Source organism: Talpa occidentalis, unplaced genomic scaffold (assembly GCF_014898055.3).
Source record: "Talpa occidentalis isolate TD23 unplaced genomic scaffold, MPIMG_talOcc4v2.1, whole genome shotgun sequence".
Lineage (NCBI taxonomy): Eukaryota > Metazoa > Chordata > Mammalia > Eulipotyphla > Talpidae > Talpa > Talpa occidentalis.
In genome coordinates this window covers 86,425,159-86,447,757 of record NW_026555331.1, presented here as the reverse complement: position 1 = coordinate 86,447,757, position 22,599 = coordinate 86,425,159, and the positions used below count along the sequence as shown (strand labels likewise).

At 48.0% G+C, this 22,599-nt stretch overlaps 1 protein-coding gene and 1 long non-coding RNA gene across 9 annotated transcripts in view; one reads left to right on the top strand and one right to left on the bottom strand.

The window, feature by feature from the left end:
- The window catches only part of LOC119242507 (uncharacterized), a 53,691-nt gene extending 34,924 nt beyond the window's left edge, over positions 1–18,767 (top strand). The window contains exons 2-4 of the long non-coding RNA XR_005124511.1: positions 17,194–17,266; positions 17,347–17,405; positions 18,404–18,767. This is a non-coding gene — a long non-coding RNA (uncharacterized LOC119242507). The remainder of the gene's footprint in view (positions 1–17,193; positions 17,267–17,346; positions 17,406–18,403) is intronic.
- DYNC1I1 (dynein cytoplasmic 1 intermediate chain 1) overlaps positions 1–22,599 on the bottom strand; it is a 344,233-nt gene that overhangs the window by 213,855 nt on the left and 107,779 nt on the right. For 6 of the 8 annotated variants that reach the window (XR_008550710.1, XM_054692369.1, XM_054692368.1 and 3 more), the window contains one exon: positions 19,064–19,096. The exons of the other annotated variants lie outside the window; for them this stretch is intronic. Coding sequence is in view for 5 of the 6 variants with exons in the window: in XM_054692369.1 (XP_054548344.1) it covers positions 19,064–19,096 (33 nt within the window). In the remaining variant the exon portion in view is untranslated. The remainder of the gene's footprint in view (positions 1–19,063; positions 19,097–22,599) is intronic. 8 annotated transcript variants of the gene reach the window in all.

Here is a 22,599-nt window from a genome sequence, read left to right as displayed (position 1 = left end):
TCTGTGAGACACCTCCGCTGTGAGATGGGTGCTTGGAAGAGGAGGGTGTTGCTGTAGCCTGTGGTCTATTTGGCTTGTCTCCCCCTGAATGTAACCTCTATTCTACACATGGACTGGAGTATGGGTGATTGAGGACCCAGTATTTTCAGGATGCTGAACCCAAAATAAAGCTTCCATTCCTCAAACCAGGATTGGACTAAAGAAAACAGTATCTACCTTTTAGTCAAACTTGTTTGGAATGCAGGTTTTACAACAGATAACAAGGTGAAAAAATGGGAATGTTAAGGCACTGTCCCTCCCAGGAGGAGAGTCCTCAGACCGCAAGCTGCAGAGAGAGGTAGCTTTTTGTGCTTTGCTGATTCCGCTTGAGGTGGAATGGAACTAGGAAGAGGATGGGTTGAGAATGGGTCTGGTTCAAATGTCACAGACTCTTGTTTCTACCAAGTTGTGGAATTTTTTTTTAATTAAAATAATGGTCTAGAATACTGTGTACAGCTCCACACACTGACAACTGCATATGCAATGCCAAGCCCACAGCCAGATTCTAGTTGCCATGCACCACCAACCAACAGGTAACCACCTTCTGTTGTCAGGGTCTAAGAGTTGTTTTCATTTTATTTGTTCATTTGCTTTGTTTCTTTATATTCTACATGAGCAAATTTTTGAGGAAATTGTTGGAGGGAAGGATGTCCTGAACAAAAATCCACAAATAGGTTTTATGGACCTCACCCCCCACCCCCCAGACCAAAGAGATCCAAGACACCAAGGACTACAAATCCCATAATGTCATCAGCACCAAAGGGCAGACTGCTGGGAACTGAGGGTGGAGTTAAGCAGCCAGGCTTGGTATATAACCAGACATGTGGGCCTTGGGGGGGTCCTTGGATTTTTCACAGGCTTTCAGTGTGTTATTGGGGTTCCAGATCAGTGGAGCTGGTAGGAAGCATTCACCAATTTTTCTCTCTCTATTACTCCCTGAGTTATTCCTTTTTTCATTTCCCCTTTTTGTAAATAAGCCCTTTTAACCCTTTTGTGTGTGCCTGCAATTGAGTCCATTATAAGTCCCTTTTAAGCGTGCAGGTGAGGACCCACAGTCAGGCTGTAGAGGCCCCGACCTGAACATCCGGGTTCTTGCCTGAAGCAGATACTGAATGCTAGCCCAAGTTAAGTTTCAAGTTTCCTATTATGACGATTAAACCCTGCCCCCTGCCTGCTTGTTGTGGCTCGTTTGTATGGGTTGTCTCTCCTTATCAGAGATGACAAGAGACCCTCTCTTCTGTATCTATATAACACTGTACACATCCTGAATAAACAAGACTAGCAATGATCCTGGCTTTGTCTCTACTCCTTGCGTACCCCTGTCCTACCTAGCTCCTGCTTCCTCCCCCCGGTACTATGTTGATTTGCCTGGACATCAGGCCAACTATTTCACATTGGGGTTGCCCTGTAACAAAACCATACACTGTTTTCTTTAGTGGCTGCACCAAATTACATTCTCATCAACAGTGCATAAGGGTCCTTTTTCTACATAACCTCACCAACACTTACTGTTTCTTCACATTTGATGCTAGCCACACTGTTGAATGTAAAATCTCACTCATTGTGTTTTTGACTTGCATTTCCATAATGTGTCTGTTGATGCTTTGTATGTCGACTTCGGTGAAATGCCTGTTTCGACCTCTGCCCATCTTTTGATCAGGTTGTAGTTTCTTGTGAAATTGTCTGGTTATCAACCCCGTGTCTGATATATGGCTTGTAAATATGTTCTCCAATTCAGCAGGCTGCCCTTTATGTTTAACAATGTTTTTGTTTCAACATGCAACCAGTTTTTAGTGCTTATACCGTCAAATAATTTTTTCTGTCTCTCTCTCCCTCTCTCTTTCTGGGACCCTCTAATGGGAATAGTAAGCTTCTTGGATTGTCCCAGAGGTCACTTAGGGTTTCCACATTTTTTTTAATTCGGTTTTGCTGCTCTGTCATGGTGAGTTCTATTGCGTTACCTTCCAACTCACTTATTCACATCTCTGCTCTATCCAGCCTCCTAGTGAATCCTTCACTTGTTCAGTTTTAACTGTTCTTTAGCTCAGTGACATCTGTTTGAGTTTTTCCTTAAATTTTCTACTTTGCCTATTATTCCAAGATCAACTAGCATTTTTATTACCATTACTTTGAGCTCTTCCTCAGGTAGTTTGCTTAGCTTCATCTCTTTAGGTTTTTTTTTTCCCCCTGAAGTTTTGTCATCTTTCATTTAGGTCATACTGCTGTGTTTTTTCTTTTTGCCTGATTCTGTTTGCTTCTGTGTTTTATGTAACTACTACTTATTGTCCAAGGTTTGGCTTTATGCAGGTGATGTTATGTGGAGATCCAGAGCACAGCTCTCCTGGCTTCCTGAGTTAGGCACTCAAGGGGCTGTACCCACCTGCCTGGTGCAGAGGGCAGTGCAGTAGTAGGGTTTTTGCTTTGCCAGACTGTGGCATGTTGGCAGGTCTTGACTATGGCTCTCAACTAGGATTGACTGAGTGGACTGTACTGTGGACACAGCCTTGGCACTTCTCTGCGTGAGTTTGATATATGGGGCTGCCAGCCAGGCCCAGTAATGGTGTGTGGCAGGTGAGCAGAGCTGCTGACGTGCTCATGTGGCACACTCATTGTTGGTGGGTGGGTTAAGCTTGCTAGAGGCAGGCAGGGCTTGCTTGGTGGCCGGGAGGGATGGCCTGGTTGCTAGCTGGCTAGGCTGCCTTTGCGTGACACACAGGCCAGCAAGGGAGAGGCACCAGTGGTGGCCTGAGGCCAGCTCACCTGCAGGAGATGCACTGGAATAGCTAAGCTATAGGTGGCTTGCCAGTTGTGTAGGCTGTTGAACACTGTACCTGAGCCCATGACGGGTATAAGACCCACTGGGCTGCCAGTGAGTACTGGGCTACAGACTGGCTCAGCTGTAGAGGCACAGTGTGCTTGCTCACAGGCTAGGCAGCTGGGAGCACACAGGCTAGCTGGCTGGCCTTAGGTGAATTGTCTACTTAGCAGATGGGTGGGGACCGGGAGGGGCTGGCCTGCTTCTTTGGTGGGGTAGAGTCTCTCCCTTGCTGTCACTTGGTTCTCAGTTAAAGCAGTTACTTCACAGGGATAGGTGGAACTCACTGGGCTTTGCCTTCAGAGGTTAGTAATATGAAGGGGAAGTTCTAAGATGATGTTCACCAGGGCTGAATTAGGCTTCCAGAAGTTAAGATGATAATGTGTGCCAGTGTTTCTAACCTGGGGGTAGTACCTAAAGTCTTTTCCAACTGTCTTTACAATATTCATCCAAGAAGCAGACACTGAGATTCTTTCCCTTATGCAGTGGATACTATTCAGACTGGTGTTGCGGCACTTGTTAGGGGGAAAAGTATCGGGGCTGTCCTATACCACACTGACCCCAGGGTGAATCTACATACAGGCCTTTTAGGGGCTAGTTCTTAGTCTCTGCTTTTCTTCAGTGTTCCTGTGCCTATTTCCTGTGGGTCCTCAATTCAGGGGCTCTAGGGGGTCCCCTTCACCATGCTGGATTCAAGGGTCGGGCACCATCTTTCCAGGCTCTGCACCTCAGAGAACTCTTCTTCCAGGTGGGGTTTCCTTCTTCTATCTCAATCTCTATCTCCTGTCTGTCTGGGTACTCCCCTTTGATCTTCTGGAATCTTTATTCATCTGGTATCAGGTCTGCTTCTAGGTAGATTAATCCATAGCTAATTGTAGATTTGCTGGGAGGAGGTGAGGACAGGTTCCTCTATGTTATCATCTTGAACCCGCCTCCAAAATTCTCTTGAATGAGTGTTATTTTTCATTCGCTATAAGCCCTTAGGGGTATCTACAGAAACTGAAAATGAGGTTTTAGAAATAATTTTTCTTAGTTTTATCGGGAAGTGCATCTACATAGCTTTCTGTGTCGCCACATTGGAAGTGGAGTATATACTCCTTGAGTTGGTCAACACATCAACTCTTGTCCAGGGAACAAAAGGTTTGTTGCACCCTGTAGTGTTCATTAGTCCTGGTATTTAAACTCACTGGTCCAAGTGATGAACAGAAACAGCATCCTCCTCCTGTGCCATGCAGTGGGGATTAGGAAAATACCAATGTGCCCATCTGCCTGTCTTCCTGAACATGGTCTTCAATCTACTTGGCCCAGGGCATTCGTTTACTAGTACACAGTTTCGAATTCATTACAAATGAATGACAACAGGTGTCTAAGGTAAGATTCCCGGTCTGTCTCAAAAAAACCTAGATTTTGAATCTCTACAGTTAGAAGGATAGTCCTAATTCCTATTTCTTACTATTTGGAGTATCAAAAATCATAACGATCCCTCCAGAAGGAGAAGTTAAACACAGTTGTTTGTTTCCAGATTGGGGGAGGGGTGAGTATTTAGAGGAAAGAAGACATTTTTAGAACTACCTGGATTTCCTCCTCCTGGGAGGACACACTGGGAGGGGTGAATGTAAAAATCAGAGAAATGCACACTCTTGGTTTGAAAATCTAGGAGAACATTACGCGCTAGGTGTCATTGTCGGCGGGTGACCCAGAGTCATCTGTGGGCTGACTGGCAGGTGTGGGAGTGAGTGCACCTAGTCCCCCTCAGGTCCTGAGAGTCACAGACACTGACTTGGGAGCCTTTCTGCTGTGGGGGTCTGCTCCGTCGGTCACGTCACTACATGGCAGGGTGGGCTCTAGACCTGGGGCTGGAGGCAATGAAATCTGAGTGGAGACCAAGTCAGCAGGAGGAAAATGGCCCCCACCCCCTGGGAACAAGGCCAAGCCAGCCAGCTGCGTGCTGTCGTGCTGGGTGCCAGGGCCCAGGCGGACAGAGGCTGCGTCAGCGGGCGCACTGCCGGATCTGGCACAGCCCGGAGCCACTGCCCCCTCTCCAACTCAGCCAGGATCTTAGGGAGAGGGAGGTTCTTCTAGGAGAATGTATTTCCCTTCCATTTTATCTGAACAGACCAGCTGACACTGTTTAAAATGAGAGATTAGACTTATGAGGTTTATTTGGAACTAAGAAGTTGGTTTATTTTGGGTATTTCCCTACCTGCCCCGCCGGCAGCCATGAGTTGTGTAGACAACTGTGGGCAAAATAGTTGTATTCTCTGTGCACTTCTGATTTATAAAGTGAATAAATCCTGCACAGATGCTACAGGAACTGCAATGTATGGGAATATGCCAGACACTTAAATGTTTCCTTCCTTTATTCTTATTAGAATAGACATTTGTAAAAATATCTATTTTGGTCATAAGCATGCAAGCACTTTGGAGGGGAGTGAGCCAGAACAGGTCATAGTCATGGCTTCCCCAGACAATGGGGATGAACCAGGGCCTGCCCCCTCACAGCTAGTGTGGGATGTCACAGGCTTCTCTATAAAAAAAGGTGGGGGGCACCAGCCCTACATTCCCTGCCGCACTTAAGGGGGGGTGCTGAGCAGCTGTGGCACCCTGGGAGACGTGTGGGTGAGGGGCCTGTGGGGAGGTGGACAATGCAGCCTTGATCTTGATTTGTCCTTTGATTTTGCCCCTGTGGTTACCTGCCAGAAGGTGCCCTAGACTCGTGGCCAGCTATTTGGCCTCAGCAGCCCTGCTTCGGGCCAACTCTTGTGTGGCTGGGCATTTGCCCACGAGAGGATGGGTAACTTGGGGTGTTTAACTGGGAAACTATTATCCTTTCTCCTGTCTTCTCTCTGCACACTCATTCTATTAAAGATCTTACTAGGAGTGTGTGTGGTCTCCATGTGGCAGAACGCCTTTAGAGTGTACAAACTTGGGGGTCCCAGAGTCCCCTCACTTAGTCTGCCTCTTCCCCCCGACAGGGACATGTAACCTAGGCCTAGATAGTTGGCTTCAGCAGTACTGTTTCCATGTCAGAGGGCACACTGTTCAAAGCAGGGAGAGGTAGAGGGCTTTAAGTCATGAGTGTCCAGGGGGGGGTCTGTTTTTCTGACAAGGCTGCACAGGTCACTGGAAGGCCCTTGCTGTGTTACCCGGGTCTGCTCAGGCTGTCATAGCAAAATAGCAGAGACTGAGTAACTTAAACAGACATTTATTTTCTCCTTTCTGGGGACTGGGAAGGTTCCTCCTGATGAGGGCTCTCCCTCGGGCCTGCAGATGCCGTCACACTGTGTCCTCGCGTGGCCTTTCAGGGTGCAGGCAGACCAGAGGGGAAGTGACAGGGAGGGAGCAAGGCAGAAACAGACACAGGGACCATGAGAGAGAGAAGGGGAGAAGAGGGAGGGGCAGCAGGAGAGAGGAAGGAAGGGAGAGAGTTAAGACCGAGCAGGAGAAAGACACTCACAAGAGAGATCTAGACAGCAGGAGAGTAGAAGTGGGAGAGACAGAAATAGCACAGGAGAGAAGGGGAGAGGAAGAGGCAGAGCGGGGAGAAAAAGAGACGGAGGGAGGCACAGCAAGATGGCAGGAGAGACAGGGAGAGACCAAGAGGGACCCAGAGCATGAGAGAGTCAGAGAAGGGGCAAGAGATGGAAAGTGATAAAGAGTCAGAGAAGGGAGAGTCAGGAAGGAAGAGGGAGACCGAGGCAGCGATGTAGAGACAGACGACAGGGTATGGGCAACAAGGGTGACAAGGAGAGTAGAGAGATGGGGGGTGGAGAGAGAGAGAGAAACAGACTGAACTAGCACAGTGTGGACTCAGCTGGGGGGGGAGACACGCCACTGAGAGGCATGAGGGCCAGACAGCATGAGGAGGAGAGTGAAAGGAAGAGTCAGAGGGAGAGAGTGACAGATCAGGGAGAAATGGAGAGAGACAGTGATGGGGAGACAGAGGAAGGGAAAGAGGGAGAGACCAGAGACAGAAGAGCTAGGAGGAAAGAGACAGAGCGAGGCCCAGAAGGGGAGGAAGGGGTGGGGGATGACACAGAAGAGAAAAACCCAAAACCCAGGGAGAGCAGAGATGCAGAGAGAGAGAGAGAGAGAGAGAGACCAGGAGAGACAGAAAGGGAGACACAGTAGAGACCGTGAAGATGGAAGGCAGGCGGGAGAGAAGAGACACAGGTGAAGCGTGTGAGAGATGGGGAGACAGACAGCCGGAGAGAGAGCGCCCAGTGAGAGACGGCCACCCTGATCTAGTGGGGGAGACAAAGCCAGAAAGAGGTGACATAGCCATGGCGGACCAGGAGGAAGATAGAGAGCGAGCGAGGGAGACATAGGGCCAGGCAGGGAGAGAGGCAGAGACAAAACCAGCAGGGGAGACAGTAAACCTGCCTGAGAGCGTGAGGGAGACACAGAGGCCAGCACGGAGACAGAGACATGGAAACAGCATGAAAAGGGAGAAAGGTGGGGAGGGAGCAACACAGAGTGAGGAAGGTGGACAAGCCCAAGGCGGGGACAGAAAAGTGAGAGAAGAAAGAGCGGTAGAGAGACGGAGAGAGAGGGGCAGGGGTAGAGAAACAGACAGTGATGGAGGCAGTGTGAGAGACAGAAAGGGGAGAGCTGGAGAGGAGGAGGAAGGGACAAAAGGGACAGGAAAGGCGGGGGGTGGGAGGCATGACAGCGCGCAGGCAGGCGAGCAGGCCAGGAGCCACAGGACCCAGAGTCAGAGCTCTAGATGGGAACAGAGACACGGAGGGCACTGAGGGAGGGCAAGAGGGAGGGACCGAAATTTGTGTGTGAGAGAGGGAGGCAGTCGGGGAGAGAGAGATGGGGACACCAGAGAAATAGAGACAGCGCACAAGAGAAACAGGGAGCTAGAGGCAGAGACAGCACAGGCTCGGGAGGGAGAGACAACGTAATGTAGGGACAGATGGAAAGAGACAGTATCAGATGCGGCCTGAGACTCAGAGGGAAAGGTGGTGGGAGAGCCAGACAGCACCTGCAGGGCCTAGAGAGGCAGGCAGAGACAGGGCAAGTGCAAGAGGTGAGAGCTACAGACAGGGTGATGGAGAGACGGAAACAGCACAGGGGTGGCCAGGAGAGAGGGACAAAGAGTGAGAAGCTGGGACAGGAATGGGGAGAATCAGACAGAGAGAAGAAATACGGAGAGACATGACAGAGCATGGGACAGAGACAGGAAGAGACACAGATGCCATGGAAGACACGAGAGATGCAGATAGGGTGAGAGAGGGACAGGCGGAGAAGGAAGGAGACACAGACAGCCAGGATCTAGAGCAGGGACTGAGGGAGAGACGGTATGAGGCACACAGAGATGTAGCATGAGGTCGGAAGAGACAGCATGGGCGAGACAGCCTGAGAGATGAGCGAGCGCCAGCAGGAAATAGGGAGGGACACACACAGTGCAGGGAGAGTCAGACACGACCGGGACACGGGTGTGGAGAGTGTCAGACAAAGGGAAGATGGAGAGCGACATGGAGACAGGGAAATGGGACAGAGGCAGAGACAGAAAATCTGGAGGCGACTGAGAGATACAGAGTCACAGCAAGAGATAATGGGAGAGACGGGGACAGCCAGAGCAAGAGATAGGAAGGGAACATGAGAGCACAGGAGTGACCAGGAGAGAGAGAGCCGGGGAGACGCAGATGACGGAGAGCATGAGCTCACACACAAGGAGCGAGATGGGGTAGGGAGGCAGAGACACACCGTGAGAGACAAGAGCCAGCCTGGTAGTCAGGGAGACAGAGATAGCAACAGGATACGGATCGCACTGAGGGACAGAAAGAAGTGGACAGTTAGTGTGTGAGAGACAGTGAAATAGAGAAAGAGATCGAGACAGATAGGGCAAAAGCAGAGAGACAGGGAAAGAGAGAGACAGGCCTAGACAGGGAGAAAGAGATGGGGAGAGAGGTGCAGAGAGAGGCAGGAGGGAGAGACACTGGTGAAGAGAGTCTGAGGCAGATGGGAGAGATGGAGAGAGACAGGGAGACACAGTGGCAGGGACAGGGCAAGTGCAAGAGATGAGAGCTACTGTGAGGGAGAGACATAGCACAGGAGTGGCCGGAGAGACAGACAAAGGGATAGTGAGAGACGGAGAGACGATTGGAGAGAATCAGACCCAGGGAGAGAAGATTCCGAGAGACGGGACAGAGAGACACAGAGATAGATAACATGAAAGACAGGAAAGATGCAGAGAAGGAGTCAGAGAGACAGCCAGAGATATGGAGAAGCGACAGTGAGAGGCAGACATGGAGTGGGAGGGAGGGAGAGACAATGAGAGACAGTGAGACAAGGAGACAAAGAGATGGGAGGAGGAGAGAGCGCGTGAGAAGCAGGGAAGAGACAGTTATAACATGAGCCAGAAGGAGAGGTAGGGGAAGAGATACATTGTGCAAGTGAGAAAGAAGGGGAGGGGGAGAGAGAGAGGATGGGGCAGGAGACCTAGCATGAGAGCACAGTGACATAGAGAGAGAGGGCGTCACGGAGCCTGAGGCAGCAGGGAGAAGACCTGGAGCCAGAGTGAGAGCCCCACGGAGCCAGAGTGGAGAGGAGTGACAGCAAGAGAAGCAGTGACAGCCGGACAGGCAGGGAGAGGGAGGGAGACACAGGGCAAATGCAGAGAGTGAGCCAGAGATGGGGAGAGAGAGCGAGCACAAGAGAAACAGGGAGATAACAGAGGCAGAGACCGGCCTAGACGGGGAGAAGGCGATGGGGAGAGGTGCATGGAGAGACAGGGAGACAGAGACACTGGTGAAGAGAGTCTGAGGCAGATGGGAGAGACAGCACAGGGGAACGAGACTTCATGGTAGGGAGAGATGGACAGAGACCATGCCAGAGACAGCCTGAGACACAGTGAAAGATAGACAGGCATGGGGAGAGAGAGAGAGACAGGCCAGGCGTAAGAGAGGGGAGATACAGAGATAGAGACTGGGACAGGAAGGAGAGAGTGAGACGCAGGGAGAGAAAAGAGACAGATGTGAGAGCATGGGACAGAGACTGGAAGAGACAAAGATAACATGAAAGACACTAGAGATACAGATAGTGAGAGACAGGCAGAGAAGGAGGGAGACAGAGAGAGAGCAGGGACAGTGAGACCAGGAGAGAGTGGGAGGGAGATAGAGACAGACTTGGCATAGGAGAGACAGGGAGGGATGGGAGAAAGAGTAGGGAGACAGAGCGTGAGAGATGAGAGATAGCATGAACTAGGGAGAGAGACAGGGAGAAAGTGAGGCAGAGATGGGGTGGGGAGTGTCAGACAAAGGAAAGCTGGAGAGTGGCGAGGAGAGAGGGTGTGGGGGAGAGGCAGAGACACAAAATCTGGAAGAGACAGAGACAGTGTGAGCGTCAGGGAGGGGCGCGGAGGGGAGACCGAGACAGGTAAAGGAGACACAGAAAGGGAGAGACACAGAGACGATGGGGTAGGGAGGCAGACGGGAACAGCCTGACAGAGAATCGGAGGCACAGAGATAGCAACAGAGACACCGAGGGGCAGAGGAGTGATGAGAGTTAGTGTGTGAGAGACAGGGAAATAGAGAAAGATCGGGACTGAGAGAGCCAGGGAAACAGACTGAGCACGGCAGGGAGAAAGCGATGGAGAGACAGGCAGGAGGGAGAGACACTGGTGAAGAGAGTCTGAGACAGATGGAGAGAGAGAGACAGGGAGAGCACGTGACAAAGCGACAGGGCAAGTGTGGGAGATGAGAGCTACTGGCATGTGAGGGAGAGACAGGCAGAGCACAGGAGGGGCCGGGAGAGACAGAGACAAAGGGATAGTGAGAGGCTGAGAGACGAATGGAGAGAATCAGACCCAGGGAGAGAAGATACAGAGACAGGACAGAGACTCACACAGAGATAACAGGAAAGACACGAGAGAGACAGCTAGAGTGTGAGAGACGGAGAAGGAAGGAGTCACAGAGACAGCTAGAGATACAGAGCAAGAGAAGGGAAGTGAGAGGGAGACGGGAGACAGGAGAGACGAGGAGAGATAGGAAGAAAGATGAGGAGGGAGAGACAGTGGGAGAAAGCAGCAAGATGGAGGATGGGGATAGAGACAGAGCATGAGACAGCACAGAGACAGGGAGAAAGTGAGGCCGAGACACAGCACAGGAGAGACAGAGACAATAGGGAGATGGGGTGGAGAGAGAATCAGACAAAGATGGAGAGGCAGAGCCACAGAGATAGCGAGAGAGAGACCGGGACAGCCAGAGCAGGACAGAGACAGGGACCAGGGGAGAGAGCGGGAGACTGAGGCAGGCGACATGATGGGGAGCAGGAGGTCCCAGGGGGGACGGGGTCGGGAGGCAGAGACAGAAAGAGACTGAGGGAAGCACAGAGATAGCGATGCACTGAGGGACAAGGGAGTGATGAGAGTTAGCGTGAGAGACAGTGAAACAGAGAAAGAGATCAGGGCAGAGACAGGGAGGCCCGAGCCTGAGGCAGCAGAGAGAAGACGTGCAGAGACAGCAAGAGCCCCGCAGAGCCAGAGACGAGAGGAGTGAGAGCGGGACAGAGACACGTGGCAAAAGCAGAGAGGGAGAGAGACAGCGCATAAGGGAAACAGGGAGCCAGAGGCCCAGACAGGGAGAAAGCGATGCGGGGAGAGGTGCATGGAGAGACAGGCAGGAGGGAGAGACACTGGTGAAGAGACCCTGAGACAGATGGGAGAGACAGCACAGGGGAGAGAGAGATGGCAAGAGATCGTGCCAGAGACAGCCCGAGACACAGCGAGAGAGAGACAGGGCGAGCGACACAATCAAAAAGAGGCAGAGACAGGGCGAGCGCAAGAGAGGAGAGAGAGAAATAGCACAGGAGTGGCCCAGAGAGACAGTGAGACAGAGATAGGGACAAAGGCATAGTGTGAGGCTGACAGGGAGAGAAGAGACAGCCAGAGGAAGAGAGCAGGGACAGTGAGAGAGACATGGAGAGAGCGACAATGAGAGACAGAGATGATGGAAAACGCAAGGCAAGGTAAGGCAGGGAGAGGTGGGGGATTGAGAGACAGGGAGAGGCAGTGGGGGAAGAGGATGGGGAGAGAGACAGAGCATGAGACGGCACACGGAGACGGAGAAAGCGAGGCCAAGACCATCGAGAGACGGGCTGAAGAGAGTGGCAGACAAAGGCAAGCTGGAGTGGGACAGGGAGACAGGGTGGTGGGAGAGAGGCAGAGACAACAGCTGGAAGAGACGAGAGACACAAATGGAGACAGACGTGAAGAGAAGGATAAAAACACAGTAGGAGGGACAGGGACAGCCAGAGCAGAGAGAGACAGGAAGGGAACACACAGAGATGGAGAACATGAGAGACAGCGGGGACAGGTGACGGGAGAGACACAGATGATGGCGAGCATGAGATCAGACAGGGAGCGAGCTGGGCAGGGGACGCAGAGACGGAGACAGCCTGAGAGATAGCAACAGAGACAGGGACAGCATTGAGGGACAAAGAGGGAGCCATGAGACAACATGAGGAGACAGAGACACAGAGAAATGGAACAGGAGAGACATCCAGAGAAAGAGACAGCTCGAGAGCTAGCGCGAGACAGCATAAGGCAGAGCAGGGAGGAGAGAGAATGACAGGCATAGAAACTGGGACAGACCGCGTGAGCCAGGGCGGGAGAGACCGTGCTAGTGAGGAGAGAGACGGGAGACAGGGAGAGTCCAGACAGAGTAGAGACAGCCTGAGACAGAGACGCAGATGGAGAGATGGAGAAGAGATAGAGAGCGGGAGAGAGAGGCAGAAATAGTGAGGAAGCACAGAGACAGCCAGAGAGCTAGAGCAGTTGGGAGAGACAGCACAGGCGAGGGAAAGGGACAGGTAGTACATGAATGACCAAGGGAGATAGGTATAGAGAACATGAGAGAGACAGGACGGCAGGGACAGGGCAAGTGCAAGAGATGAGCGATACTGACAGTGTGGTGGAGAGAAACAGGCACAGCAAGAGAACAGAGACAGGAAGAGAAGAGATACAGAGAGACGTGACAGAAAGAGACACACAGATAGAAAACAGAGAGAGAGAGACAAGAGAGACTGTTAGAAGAGAGAGATGACGAGAGAGATAAGAAACAGGAAGAGACAGTGAGCGAGAACAGAGACAGATAAAGAATGTGAGAGAAAGGTAGTCAAAGAGAAACATACAGACAGGCAGAGAAAGGAGACAGAGACATGGAAGAGGAACAGAGCATGAGACACAGCAAGGCCGAGAGAGTGGGAGAGAGACAGCACAGGAGAGACGAGGAGAGACAGACTGCGATGAGGACAGCACAAGACAAAGGGAGAGATGGGGTGGAGACAGAGATAGGGAGAGATGGGAGAAAGAGACTGAATTAGCATGAGAGACAGAGGGAGACAGTAAGACACGCAGTAGAGAAAGACACAGGGAAAGAGACAGGCAGTGTGAGAGAGACTGGACACAGCCAGCCAGACAGGAGAGATGGTAATAGCTCAGAGAACGCATGAAATAGGGAGGGAGAAGCACAGAGACAGGGAGAGAGAGACAGAGAAAGCATGAGAGAGCACAAGAAACGGAGAAATGAGGCAGAGACACAGAAAGGGAAAGGAGGGAGCCAGAGAAATAGCCCGGGAGAGACAGTGAAAGACAGAGAGACAGAGATGGGGAGAGAGACACAGGGAGGGGAAGAGATGGAGGGAAAGCAAAGGAGAAGAGAGAATCAAAGACAAGGGAGAGACGGAGGGAGACAGAGAGACAGATGTGGAGAGAGGCACACGAGAAAGTGACTGACAGTGTGAGAAACAGCATGAGACAGGGACAAGGAGAGGCAGAGATAAGGCTAGAGACAGGCTGACAGAAAAGCCGAGAGGGAGGGAGACAGAGACACACACACAGTGAGAGACAGAGCAAGAGACATAGGAGAGCGTGAGGCAGAGCACAAGAGACAGGGAGGGAGATGGAGGCAGAGACGAGGAAAGAATCAGGGAGACAGAGAGACAATGCCAGAGTGAGGGAGAGATGCAGAGTAGGCACCAGAGAGACAGCAGGAGGTAGACAGGGAGAAACAGCACGAGAGACAAAGGGGAGAAAGATACAGAGCCAGTGAGCGACAGGGACAAAGAGAGACAGGATTAGAGTCAGTCAGGGAAACAGGCAAGCGACAGAGGGGCACAGAGAAAGAGATGGCATGAGACAGAGCAAGACAGCATGAGAGACAGACATGGAGTGCGACAGGGAGAGACTGGGAAAGGGAGGCGTACAAAGGGAGGAAGACAGTGACTCAGACAGACTGCCACACAGTCTCAGATGGAGGGGAGACAGCCAGCGAGGGAGAGAGACGAGGCAGAGATGGAGAGACGGGTAGAGGGGGCAATAGTGACAGAGACGAGAGTGTGACAAATTCTCCACTAAGCCTTACTTGGCAGCTAAAGATGACACCTCATTTCGCATCTTCATCACCTTACGTCAGGGTCGGTCATCCTCTCAGGCTGCCTAGAGACACTGAGCAGCTTACCTTGCACTCAGCCCGTGACGCCAGAGGCCCTGGAGAGCAAGCTGTGTTGGCACCTTCAGTACATTGTGAAGACATATGGAGACTAGAGAATGGCAGAAAAATCTTTGAAAAGATTGGGGACCTGCTCCTTGAGCCAAGTTTCTCTGGGTACAGTGGTTTCATGCACTCCAAAGTATGTCACAATCACACCGTAACACGAAATCATCATGCCGAGTAGGCCAACATGCTTTCGCAGGGATCAGGCCCAGTAATCACATGTACTTGTTAACTCATTTACCACGTGACTCAAAAGACTTCTACTCTGAGGTGGCCACACCCCTAGAAATGATGGTTCATCTGACCCAAGGATATGCACAGTGCCTGTGGGAAATCATCGCCAAACAGCTCTAAAAGGGAATCACAGAAAAGGTACTTAAATTTTAAAACAAGAGTGTAGCTGCTTTATTTTGTTTCTACCCTGTGGAGCGAGAGGTACTGGTTTGCTTCTGGGCTCTAGGAGATTCAGTCTTAACCATGAGACACACCGGTGACAGTGAAAAACCACGCATTAGGAATGAGTGTTTTCTAATCTGGCAAGAAAGCCAGGCGGATCCCCCGCGTCAGCATGGACAGGAGTGTCCACTGAACTGTGGCAAACAATCTCCAGGAGCCCTCTGTCCACACTCCTCCGTGCTCTGCTGCAGGCACTGCTCTCAGCTGGATGAGAAATGCTCTGTGACTAAGAAAAACTTTTGAGGTTTTCTTAGAAAAACTTCCAGAGCCTGGATTCTGGGAGATTGTTTTTGTTGATTTTCTTTTTCCAATTTTAAAGAGACAATTGGCAAACATCACTGTGTAAGTTGAAGGTGTCCAGCATGACGGTTTGATCTACGTGTGTTATGAAATGATTTTCACCAAGAAGTTTAGTTAACATCCCACAGCTCATCGTTATAATGAAAACAACAAAAAAAATCTTTTTGTGCTGAGAACGCCTAGGATCTTCTCAACGACCATCCTCTATGCCATATAACAGTATCAGCCGTGGTACTCGGCATCTGCTCACCCCAGGTCCCCTTCCACCATTGCCTGCCGAAAATCTGGCCTCATTTACTGTGATTTGGGTGGTATTTTTTGTATCACATATAATCGATTTACCTGTCTAACTTATTTCACATAGCATGTCTTCAAGTCCAACCATCTTGTTGCGAATTACAGGATCTCCTCAATATTTATGGCTGAATAAGCACTCAAAAAAAGATAAACTCATGCCATTTGCAGCAACATGGATGGAGCTAGAAGGAATTATGCTCAGTGAAATAAGCCAGAAGGAAAAAGAAAAATATCAGATGGTTTCACTTATAACAGGAATATAGGGGAACCAAGTAGGACATCAGTGTAAAAAAAATAACAGTACAAAACACAACAAAGCAGAAACAGACAATTATAAACCAGAGACATCCTGCAGAGGAGGAGGAGGGAGAGGGATCAGAGGGAGGGAGGGAGGAGCACAGGGGATTGTGGTGCTGGTGCACTGGGGAAGGAGATTCTATGGGGACTCAATCTGAGGGGGTGGAGGGGAGCAAATATTGTCTAAAAAATGTAAAAAAAAATTGATAAATGTTAAAATAAAAAAAAAAATATAGCTGAGTAATATGTAAATTCTAGGTGATATGTTAGCACATGCCAGCAGCAGACTGCAGACCTACAATCATATGTAGGTCTGAAGTACAGTGAAGAAAAATCATTAGAATTCCATTTGGAAGAAGAGCTTGGATTAGGTTATTTCATTACCCATTTCATTTGGAAGAATAAACTAGGGGTGAAAAGGTCTAACAGTTCATGAGCAATGCTGAGTATGTTGGCTGGAAGGGTACAATTTTAGAGCATGCAAATGGCAAAAGATTTAGAAAAGACATATGAGAGCACCTTTCAAAACAGATCGAGTAACAGAATATGTACGGCAAAAGTTACGCACCATCAAAAACCTTTTCATAATAATAAAGTAAAATAACAATCGGATGAAAAGGGCTGGTATGTTCTATAATGCCAGTACAAGCACATGCTTGGTGGACTCAAAGTGTGTATATACTTACATATGTATGTTTATTTCATGCAAAATCTTTTACGTCCATACTCCACAAATTTATAACCCACATTGTTAACCCCTGACCTCAAGAATGTGATATATTATTTAACTCATGGTCAAACAGAAAATTCCCAGATTATCTTCCCAAGATCTATCAGTTCATTTTCTAGTACAGTACTGTTCCCAAGATCGCATCTTATTTTGAGGCTTAAGTTCATATAACACTCTACAGTCATTCTTTTCAACACCCCCCACCCCTTCTAGAACCACAGATATAGAGGTGCAGGAAGTAGTGTCCACTGGTACCAAGTCTCGCTCTGTAATGTTTTTGTTACATTCTTTTTAGTTGTCATTTACTACTCTTTTGTTCTGCATTGGAAAGAGTATTTTTGATAAATGTGTTTCACTAGGATTTGACTGTACCATCTACAGGATTTTCTTTAGGTAGGTGATTTTAGAAAATAGTTAACTTTTGGTACAAAAATGGAACATCTCATGACACGCCCTCAGGAGTAAGGGACAGGCAGTTGCATAATTACCTGACTACATACAAGGAAACTTATCTCCTGAGCAATGACGATCTTCCAGGTCTCTCTCCCATGCTCAAGCCACTGAACTTATTGCTTGGACCCTGCATGGAACATTCCCTCCTGCACTCCTTGGCCATAACTAGAATGCCCAAAACCCTCCAGGGACTCACCTGTGACTTGCTACAGCATGAGTTTCCTGAAGTGCAACTCCTGTTATTCCAGAACAAACTCAGTGATGGGTAATTCGAGCTTACCTTGGTTTACCTCTTTGTTTAGGTTGAGATTAAATGTTGTCAGAAGTGGAATCTGAAGGAGACAACCCTGCAGGCACAACCGCCATCAGAATCAAGTAAGGTACCTGCACTGAGCTCTTGTGCTCCGTGAGTCACCTCCTGCTTCTGATGCAGTGTGTCTCCTCTTCGATTTCAGCTCCTTTAGGTTGAGTTCTCAGACATTTTTCAGCATTTGGATAAGGACAGACTGTCCTGGTAAGTATTCTTTTGCTTCTGATTTAGAATATGCTTAAGAATTAAACTCAGATTTTTCTGAGAGAAAAACGAAAACTGAAATCACTGGGCAAGGGTCCAGCACCTAAGGTGTAAGCAGGCTTACTGCCCTGTGAGCCAGCCATCTCCTCAGCACAAGGTTCCAGGGGAAGGATAAAGTGGTTCCAGTTAAACAAGTTTCACAATAGGTCACTTGCCACCTGCCAGAAAATTCAGTGCAACCAGGTATCTGGTCATTGACCAGGAAAAGGGACTAGCTCACGAAAGGCACATTAACAAAAAACATGTCACAACTCTAAGCATATGCTTGAGCTAGCTGGCTTTTTTTTCTTTGCTCTTAAGGGTAGACCACCTTGAGGTGCTCTGGCCAGTTCTATGTTAAAAGGTTACACATTCTCCTCATCACATTTTTAAGTAAATGCACCCAATGTTATTGATGACGGCATGGACTCACAATGGCTATTTTCAGGAACATTCTAATTCCACAAGATTGTTCATTTGAGAAATGTACTAGAAAGCAAGGGTTCCTACGTCCAACGAGATGTAAAAGCCACCAAAAGTGTTCACATTTCAAAAAACCTCATTAAAAGCATCATTGCAAAGGCAAATGAAAAACTAAAGACAGAGGTAACTAAAACAGACTCTAAAACTGACATGTCTCCCAATGACTTCATTGATTCTTTTCCTGAATATGCAATTTTACTAATCCTTTCTGAATTGTCTTTCTACTCTGAAGAATCAAGATTATAAACAAAAGTCCATATATGCTACTTCCAGGACTGACTAGAATCTGAGGGATTCCTTTTAACTCCTATCAGTTACTCCCTTAAATGCCAAAGTGATCAGGGCTAGGGAGGAAGGAAAGGACACCTTACCCTAGTGTAGGAATCTACTCGAACCCACAGCATGGGCTCCATGCAAACACTGTGTGATTAATAATCTCTTTTCTTTGAACTGAAACTCTTGTTTTGATCTGACAGCTCTGGCCTGGTGACGCCTGAAGAGGTATTGGACATTGACACCATCAGGAGAACAAAGATGTTTTTCCCAGCCCAGGAAAACAGGATAGACCTGGGTCAAGATTACCAAGGAGGTGCTAACACTCTGGGGACATGACAAAGATCAGGGAGCCACCTGTGATACGCTGCTGTGGTGGGAGGTTTGCTTATGGTTAACTGTCTTTGCTTGGTTCACTAGGAAAAAAGCTAGGGTGAAAGATGTCAGAGGTGTTTTGAGGTAAAATAACCCTGTTCTCTCAGATCATCGGCTTTCTGACAATAAAGTGTGTGCTAGAGACTCAGTTCCTGTCTGTTCAGTTGGTTTCCAACAGTGACAGGCAGCCCGACCCCAGCATGTTGTGGGTATAAAAGGATTATCCCTAAGGAGTGGAATGATCCTTTGGCGTTTAAGAAAATAACTGATAGGAATTCAAAGGGAACAGCCAATGTAACCTCGGTTTAAAGAACAATCATTTTTAAAAATAGGAAAACAACAATGCCAAAGGCAGAAGCTACCAGTGCAGAGCCTTTCCAAGTGCTGATAGACACTGGAGCTATGTTGTCTAAACCCACTCACTCCAGAACCTGCAGACAGGGTACTGGAAAAATTGGCAGAAACCAGAGAAGAGTGAGAATTCTTACCAGAGTCAGCGCTCCTGAGTCTGTCTGTAGTGCCTAGTCAAGAGAGGAAAATAAAATTTCACATTTTCTCTTCCTTTCCCAATCTAGACCCATTGGTTATTGATCCTTTTTCTCCCAGGGAACACTAGTGACTTTGTTTGTCTTGTGTTAGGTCCTGAGAATGTAGTTTGGCAACCGTTAGGCTGGGCCCCCCACAAAATAGAAATGTGGGTTGTACCTCTTGGTGGCTGGGGTCCCACCTACTGATGTCAGTCCTCAGAGGAAGTGTCTAAATCTGCTCAGGTTATCTTTGGCAGTGGCTCTGGATCTTGGGAGAGTAACAGTTTTAGTACTGTCCTTATGTAACAGGGTGGTCCCCAGGAAAGGGGGAGGTTCCCTGCCCCACCCAAGGGAGGATGGAGCGGAGCAGGGAGAGAAGAAGCTGCAGAGGAGACTGTGGAAGGAAGGAAGCAGGATGGAGAGCCAGGAGGAGACCTGGAGGAGGCGCATGGAGCCTAGAGACGCGTGAAGAAACTGTGCTTGCCTTTTGGTCGTGGACTGGTTGACACAGATGTGGGTGAGACCCGTGGGGAGGTGACCATGGCAGTTTTTATCTTGATTTTGATTTTGCTCTTTTCCTTCCGGGCTTGTCTGGTTGTTTCTGACCCTTTTCTGAGGGTCCCCACTGGAAGATGCTTTAGACTTGTGGCAGGCTTTGGGGCCTTGCTCTGGGCCGATCCCATATGGATGGACTTTTACCCACGAGGGGACGGGTAACTTTGGGTGCTTCATTTAGAAACTAGATTCTTTGCCTTTCCTGTATTGTTTCCTAGTTTTATTAAAGTTCCTTTGCATTAAAATCTCATATGTTTTGTGTTGATGCGGCGAATGGCAGAACCTATTTAGAGCAGGCAGGTTTGCGGGGTCTGGGGTGCCCCTCTCCCTGTCCTGTAACACTTAGGGAAGCCTTTTGGGTCCACGGAGTTGCCCAGTACCGCTAGGAATATTTACTGTGGTCCCAGCTGAAACCTGACAAGATATGAAATAATTTTTTTAAAGTAACCTCTAAGGTCAGAAATTGGCCTAATCAGAAGCTGATATTCAGAATCTATTCAGAGTCTGACAAAAACATTTTCAGGTCTTCTCCCCTCAGCTACCAAGGAACTGTATACCCTGATGTACAGCAAAGCATTCCAAGGACATACAACTCTAAAATCTAGAACATAAGAATCTATTGATTTCCATGTTGAAGAGCTCCCTGATCTAATGAAGCAAATTAAAAACCTAGGTTGTCATTCAAGTCGCAACCCGGTTCTATGAGGAATTAAAAACTGTCCTTACCTAACAAACTTGAATCTTTTTATAAGGGGACTCTAACTCTAGAAACAGTTCCAAGCCCAGCACTTGCTCTCTTTTTAAAACCAATTCCAAAACCTTCTGGATTTAGGAACCAAAAGTACTTCTTGGAGGAATTTGCATTATTTCCCTAAGCCTTAAAATGTAAATATTCTACTCACCTTTATGGAACCTTTATCTGGACTATCTCTTTGAAATGCAAACGTCAAGTAGGTAATTCTCATCAGAAAAAAAAAAAAATGTTTGGGGAGGCTGGAGAGTTGCAGAAGGTTTGGAAAAATGAAATCTTGGTAAGGGATCTTATGTGAGGTCAAGTTGAAGAAGAGAATAATTTTTCCCATACAGCTTTAAATAAACTGATAAAACTGCTGTAGTGTACTTATTTCAAGCTATTAAGACAAGTTTTCTTAAATTGTAAACAGTCTACTTGGACTTTCGGTCTGTATCTTGATAACAAATCATGTAAAGATTCTGGCCCAGCAACTATTAACTGCATAGGAGGGATGAAACTGAGGAGAATTTTAATTTTGTTAGGGCTAGTTCCTTAAACCTTATCTCTTTAGTTATCTATGACTTACAGCAATCTGAAGTATGCCTTTGTAAACAATAATGACACATTACCTTTTTATCTGATCACAATTCAGAAACTATTTTGAGTATAGACATGTAGATGATACCCTGCATTTTGCTAATTTCCTCAAATATCTGCCACAGCTCTCTGGTGTTTTCAATTACCTGTCATCCTTCTGATTTGGAAAAACTGGGAACAAAACCTGAGTCTCTTTGGAAGGGACCAGACCATGTCCTTTACACTACCCAGGTAGCAGCCAAATTTCCCAGGTTTGAACCTCAGGTTTACATCTTACTGTAAAAGAAATCTCCACTTGACATCTGAGCCAGTACAACCAGGGAGACCTCCAATCACATTGGCGAAGAAGACATCATTGGAGACTGCTTCTACCCAAGGTGTCAGGCCATCACCTTCTTACTTCAAAACATGAAACCTTTTCTTACAAAGCCATCATCCTATGTCCCAGCCATTACTAATGGCAGCCGTGTCAGAGACTGCTGGATTTGCCACAAACTGGTAAATCCTATATTCTGTCCACCATAAACGTCTTCCTGATTTCCAATGCCTCTGTTTCTCTAGAAGCAACTCAGCCACCTCTCAAGAGTCAGATTCTCTGAACCTGGGGGTCTGTTTCACTGTCTCTGGTTAACAACTTCAATCCCAAAATCCTTGTGCCCAGATTCTGTACAAAGAAAAACACCCAAGACAAAAGTACCTACAGCCCTTATATTTTACTGATCTCTGTCGCTGTCACCTTCCTCCTGAGCCAGACCCCAATAGGAATTACAAGGACATTTTCATGATTCAAAGATTGTTCCCTTTGGTAGATCACTGCTCCTCATGCTAAAAGTGCAATGAAACTATTACCAGGAAATTTTAACTTTTGAAAACACTAAAGAGAACCAGGAAGCAAGATGGAAGTGCAGAAAGACCCTGACTGACCTCCTCCCATAGACACCGCAAATATACACCAACATATAGAAGAATTCCCTCCAAAACATACTAGCTCAAGAGATCCTCACAACTAATACTAAGGGTCTGTATCAAGACAGGCAGGAGAGCAGAGGCATGGTCTTGCCATGAACCCCACCCCTGGCATGGCAACCAACAATGGGAGGAATCTCTTACATACACACAGCCCCACTTATACAGGCAGGCACACAGGCATGGATATGGTATACAAACACATATACACAATGGAATACTATGCAGCCATAAAAATGAAAACAAACCCTTGCCATTTATGAAAACATGGGTGGATCTTAAGTGTATTGTGCTAAGTGAAAGAGAAAACGTCCCTATTTCACATACGTGGAATCTAAAGCAAAACAAAACTCCTTGAGAGAACAAATTAGTGTTACCAGAGGGGGGTTGGGAATAAGCTAAATGGGTCAAGGGAATTCAGAGGTACAAATTTCCAGTAATAAAATAAGTCCACAGGGATGTAGTATACAGCATGTGTCCATAGTCAATAATATTCTATTGCAAATTTGAAAAACTGCTAAGCATAGATGGGATATAGACATTAAAATGATCATTTTGCACTGCATAGAAATGTCAAATCATTCTGTTGTAGTATCCTGAAAGTAATGTATATTCTTCACTTTTTAAAAGTAGTGCAGAATATGCT